The 6,295-nt window shown below is 45.1% G+C and overlaps 1 protein-coding gene across 1 annotated transcript in view; it reads left to right on the forward strand.

Annotated features, from left to right (window-relative positions):
• The window catches only part of KIFC2 (kinesin family member C2), a 209,096-nt gene extending 205,414 nt beyond the window's left edge, over positions 1–3,682 (forward strand). The window contains exons 18-19 of the mRNA XM_078685515.1: positions 2,220–2,449; positions 3,230–3,682. Coding sequence (XP_078541641.1) covers positions 2,220–2,449; positions 3,230–3,358 — 359 coding nt within the window. The 3' untranslated portion in view covers positions 3,359–3,682. The remainder of the gene's footprint in view (positions 1–2,219; positions 2,450–3,229) is intronic.
• Positions 3,683–6,295: the final 2,613 nt, after the last annotated feature.

Raw genomic sequence — 6,295 nt, forward strand, 5'->3', positions numbered from 1 at the left:
GTGTTCCTGATTAGGAGAGGCACGCGTCAAGGGTGTCCTCTCTCACCCTTGCTATTTGCGCTGGCAATGGAGCCCCTGGCCTGTCTCATCCGCTCTGATGTGGTAGTCCAAGGCTGGTCCTGAGACCCCGATCATGTGGATAAAATAGCTCTCTATGCGGATGATGTCCTTCTTTTTATGGTCGACCCAGAGCATTCCGGTACCCGCGGCCTAGAGATACTTCGAAGTTATGAAAGCGTTTCCGGACTCCGACTTAATCCCACCAAATCCACCCTTGTCCCTCATCACATATCGAGAGGCTGCTTTGAGTGGCAATCCACCATTCCCATCAGGAGACAGTCCTTTAAATATCTGGGAATTTGGATAGCCCTCCTACCGGAGTTGGAATGGGCTCTGAATTTCACTCCCCTGATCTCCAAAGCCAAAACTGATCTTAAACGCTGGCAAGCTCTGCCGCTTAATCCCCTAGGCCGTAGCGCCCTCTTTAAAATGATGATTCTCCTCCGCTTCCTTTATATTCTCCAAAACATTACCCTCCACCTTCCGGATAGTTGGTTCCGAGACTTCGACGGAGCTCTCACCAGAATCCTCTGGGGGCATGGGAGATCGCGCATTGCCATGGCTCAATGCCGGATACCGCCCTTCGATGGCGGTATGGGAGTGACAAATTTACACCTTTATTACTTAGCAACCAGACTCCTTGTAGTCCATGATTGATATACAGGAGGCTGGTCGGAACCGGCTTACCAAGCAGAGCGACTTCCCACAGCTGCATGCCTATCTCTACGGTGCTCCTATACCACTCACACTCCCCCCGATCACCAGATCAGTTCTGGTGGCTTGGCGCTCCGCCCTCCGGCACACCCGTTGGGATAGAAAACTTACTCAACACACACACTTTTGGCAGGGCACATGGCTCCGAGAGACATCCTCCCTCATGGGCTTCCGGTCCTGGGACCACATTGGAATCTCTCTCCTTGGGGATGTTTGGGTGGGAGATCTCAGTCGGACCTTTTCTGAACTACAAAAGCGTCATTCCCTCCACACCTCCCAATTCTATTGATACCTCCAACTCCGCCCGCACTCACAGCACATATCCCCCCTGGTACATCGATACCCATATTTAGCCCACTAGAGGCGCAGGTACCTATGGGAGAGGGGTCTCAAGGATATATCGATCTCTGATTAACAACAACTCTACCAACCTGTACACACTCCGAGCCCACTGGGAGGGATGGATGGGCCCCCTGGAGGAAGCGGATTGGCTTGACGCCCATATGGCCCCCAAAACCCTTACGACCTCCTCCAAGCTTCCCCTCATCTAACTATACTACCTCCACACAGCCTACCTCTCCCCGGTACGTCTACATAGGGCGCGATTGCTACCCTCCCCTGACTGTGCTTGCTGTGGTCGGCCCCTGCAGATTTATTTCATATGGTGTGGACCTGCCCGGCCCTCGCTTCGTTTTGGTCCAATATCTGAGCTTACCCACACCCTAGGCTGGCAGGTTCCCCACGACCCAATGTGCCTGCTCCTTGGCATCTTTTATGGCTTAGACGACTCTAGAGCCGACAAGCTCTATTTGGGCACAGCCCTCGTAGTTGCCAAACGTCACATAGCGGCGGCATTGGCAAGCACCAGATACCCTACCCTGCGGAATTGGCGACAAGGGGTGGATTGGTGCACCACCCAAGAAGAACCCTTGTTCGAGGCCCGGGGGTGTCCGAGTAAGTTCCAGAGGATATGGGGCAAGTGGTTGAATTTGCTACCTTCTTAATGTTCATGTTGCCCTCTAAATGTAAACATACATGTTGCCTTACATATGGCTATAAGACGATATACTATCATTCCCTAGAGCCGGATTACGTTTGTTGTACATGGCTATTGTGTATTCATGCTGACATGTGCTGGATTTTGTTCTGTTTTTTATATAAAATGCAAATAAAATTTGATTATCAAAAAAAATAATCACTATACTTATACAGAGCACTACAGAAAGGGAATCATTTCTAGTGAACCCAATAGACGATGTTATTATTTATCCATCTCAATAGTACTCATTTTATGAACCTCAGAAACACAAAGGTGTGTGTAGATTCAAGCATGAGACCTTCAAGTAAACAATGATCTCTGAAGGGTTGACCTCGTGTAGAGATCTAATTCACGATCCAAAGAACACAAAACCTACCATGAATATCTTTTGTGTGTTTTTTTTCAGGAAAGCTAAATTTGGTGGACTTGGCTGGCTCTGAGCGCGTGTGGAAGTCCGGGGCCGAGGGTGAGCGGCTGAAGGAGGCCCAAAATATTAACAAGTCGTTACTCGCTCTGGGGGAAGTTATCCAGGCACTACGGGCTAAGCAGGGCCATATCCCCTTCCGTAACTCCAAGCTGACATACCTCCTGCAGGACTCCCTGGGCAAAGGCAACAAGACGGTCATGATGGTACAGGTAAGCGCTACACAAATATGTCCTGGAAGGCATGGCAGGTGCTTGGATAGACTGCTGAACTGGCAATGCGCGTGTTTTTATTTAGCACAGACCGATCCAGAGTGGGGCAATGAATGACTAAGATCCCGATGTAGGTAAGTTCATTTTTCCGGTTCTTAAATACCGATTCATACCGAATCGGTATTTATGAATCGGAAAACTGAATGTAGCTAAAAAATCGGTAAAAAATACCGAATCGGTATTTTACCGACTGGTTTTTACAGATTCAGACACTTTTTTTCCACATACATCTCAAAACTCTTATTCCGGTCGGTAAGGGCCGAAATTACCGAATGTCGGCCGTTACCGACCGGTATTTGGCTACCTACATCGGGCCCTAGGACTCATAAATGTGCTAAGAAATTGTCAACATGTAATATGAGCTATGTTGATCAGACCGCAAAGTGGTGCAATCTTTGGTTGTATGTCAGAATATAATATACATCATATAAGGCATAATATTTATCTCAGATGATATTTTGGGGGTGATAATCTGGTACCACATTTTATAAACTGTATGTCAAAATATCATATACAGAAATATTGTCTGAGTTGAATATTGTGTCCTTAATATTATTTACAAAAATATCTTCCCCTAGATGTAGATTTTATATTATTAACTCCAACACGAAAATATTTTTTTCAATGTATTATTACATCCTTCCTTTATTTCCAACATGCCCTCTGACTTTGCTTTTTCTGAGATTAAAACTCTTTGGTTTGTGTTTCTATTTCCTGCAGATCTCTCCGATGGAAGCGAATGTGGGCGAGACGGTTTGCTCCCTCAATTTTGCCCAGCGTGTCTGTAAGGTGGAGCTAGGTCCCGCTTCCAGGAAGATCGACTCACACACAGCCTATTCTGACCTCTGACCTAAAGTATCTCCTCTACTTAATCAACATCTCCTGAAGCTTCTTGGTGGTGGTGGCAGTCCTTCCTGCTTCTCTGGACATTGTTTAGCCTTGGCTTTGATTCAGGACCTGGAACAGGCGTTGGCTTTTGGAAAAAGGCACAATGCTTCCACTTTTATAATGGTGGTGCTACTCAATTTCCTCCAAGATAATGGTAGCTTTTGCCCCAGTGGAATGCTCTGTTGTCCTTCTAGCTCTTTTCCGATAACATGGATCACAACAGGCCAGGATATGTGATATGTTCTGTACAGTCCTCTTCTGGCACCTTCATAGTTGGATCATAATTGCATAAATACCAGGAGAAAGCTGTGTGCATGTTGGACTTGCCTTCATGCTTGGGGAAAAGGATTTACTTATGATCCAGACACCATTTCCTGACTCTACTTCATCTACACAGGTCAAATGACCATTCCAATCCTTTTTCAATGCGATGTAACATATGGGGAAGATCAGAAGATCAAGAGTCCCCCTTGTTGTCATGGTTACATCCAGCAAGAGTCACCACCGGAAGGATGCATGGCTCTCGATAGCATTTTAACGTGGAAGCCCAAAAACACCGTCAATATTAATGACACAATATGGCTGATCAGACGAACGCTGCATGGCTCCTGCATCCTTCTTCAAACACACGGTAGCCAACCAAGGGCCATCAGACCATTGTAAACATAACCAGGAGGTAGGATATCCCTACATGACCTGCTCAAATACCACACAGGGTCATAAGGTTAACCCGTACACGTCTTATAGCCAACATGTAGCCTATTTTACTTCATTCCTACACAGGATTACATCCTCATAGAATAGAGTGGGGATGCATTCGACCTCATTGTATACTGGCGTATAGCTCCAAATAGGTTTTCATGAATCACATACGCACCTACACATCAATATAGTTGTGATACAAGGTTTAACCTTATAGTCTTTTTAGTTCACTGATGCCTGGTTTGTGAAGCCTGACTGCACTAGGAACCTAGTCCAGTGGCCCGGTGCACTAACCTTCCTTTTAATGCAACATTTTTCCAGGGACTGGTGTCACTGCTGAGGGGTGCAGAGTTGAGCTCCTGGTATATTTGTAGGCAGATCTGCGCATTATGAGGATATAGTGCAACAGTTAAGTGGTCCTATACTTCTGCCTTTAATGGAGCAATTGTGGTGGAGCTATGCTACCCCCTTCCATCCAGGTTGTCATCTTTTTTAAGTATGCCTGTATTTAAAATACATTATAAACAAGCATTGTTAGCACATCTCTCCTCATGCTTATCCCTATGTCTACTCCCAGGTAGCAAATGCTGTGCTCCAGTGAGAGGTAAGTGCAGTTGTGTGGGAATAACAAGTGTTCCGGCCCGATAAGAGGACCAGTGTCTTGTACTTCTCCATCCCCTCCATTTGCATTGTGCTGCGATGTGTGGACAAGGACAACAGCGTTGCAATACTGGTTGGTAAAACTACGTAGTGATGTCATGGTTACCTCACCAGCACCCGAACTGCAACGCAATGGCATAACCAAAAACAAGTCCACCAAGTACCCTCAAAGTTCATCAACTAACACCAGTCAAGCTGATCATTCTACAAATACTACAAGCAGAAAAGAAACATTCTTACATATGCCCAAAATTTCAGGGCCTCCACAACTAGTGTTTCCGACTTCAGAACACAAGTAATGCCCCCGTGAAGGTAACCCGATCTTCTCGAATGGCTTGCGGCCGGATGGACTCGCAAAGGTGTGCATCCAAACGCATGTTTGGAAGGACTGGAACTTATGGAATTGATACGTTTGTTCGCATTACTGAAGAATTTCATCTTGCAGCTAAATGTTTGCATTGCAAGACATAATCAGCTGCACCCTCTTTGGGCATGCACAAGGACAATAAATGCTTTGTTTAATTTTTGGGATAGTGAGATATGAAAGATCGAATAAAAGAGAAGGCAGTTGCTGTAGAGATGATAACTGGCTTGACATAACTCAGTACTCTACAATAAGAGCTGATATATGCCCATGCCATTCATACATAACTTGCATTGGGGTAGATAGGTTTGCCTATCTGGCTGGTCTCTTTTTACTCTGCAAATAAGCCACATTTCTCTAAGTCTAGAAGTAACTCCATTTCCTGTAAGTAAAAATAGCAGATCCTTGTGAGTAGGGACACATGAAGTGTTGTTTTCACAAAAACCGAAGCATAAAACAATGTTCAGGGTTCTACTAAATTACAGGAAATTAATAATAATTGAAAATGTTATTTATTGCATGCATTTTTTTTATATGTCCTACATATAGCACCTTTTTTGGGTAGAAGATGGTGGAGAAAGATAGAACGTCGGCCTCTCAAGAAGAAGCCCAATATAGAACAAAAATATTGGCTGCGCGTGTGAGATTTCCTCACTTATGTATTACCATAATGAGATTAGAAAAATAAAGGACAGGCGTTTTTCTAGACTGCCCACACTCACGGTGCACAGGGTATGAACCTAGATCTGAAAAAGGGCTACTGAATGTACCTTCAATCACCAAAAGCACTGGGATATTATTAGCAATAGACAAACTGGACACTACCTGAGTTTTTCTCCACATTGGTGCACCACGAGCAAAAGGCAAAATGGCTGCCGCGTGTCTTTTCCGTCGAGTGCCATGAGAGCTATAACAAGATGGCCGCCAATTCTCCTTTTTTCCAATGCACTGATTTCAATAAGCAAAATGGCTGCTGTCTGATTTGCTTACTCTGCACTGCTGCCAAGCCTGGGCCACTGCAAGCAAACAATCTAAAGTTGTTTGACACAGATTTTGAGCTGACTTCTGTAAATAGGGCTAGGGAATTTTTACAACCGCTGTACTCTGTGAAAAGTGTAGCAAAAGAGGACTCAGACTGTGGACCAGATTTTGACATGTATCGGTTTTCTGTT

This window comes from Lissotriton helveticus, chromosome 4_1 (genome assembly GCF_964261635.1).
Source record: "Lissotriton helveticus chromosome 4_1, aLisHel1.1, whole genome shotgun sequence".
NCBI classification, from domain to species: domain Eukaryota; kingdom Metazoa; phylum Chordata; class Amphibia; order Caudata; family Salamandridae; genus Lissotriton; species Lissotriton helveticus.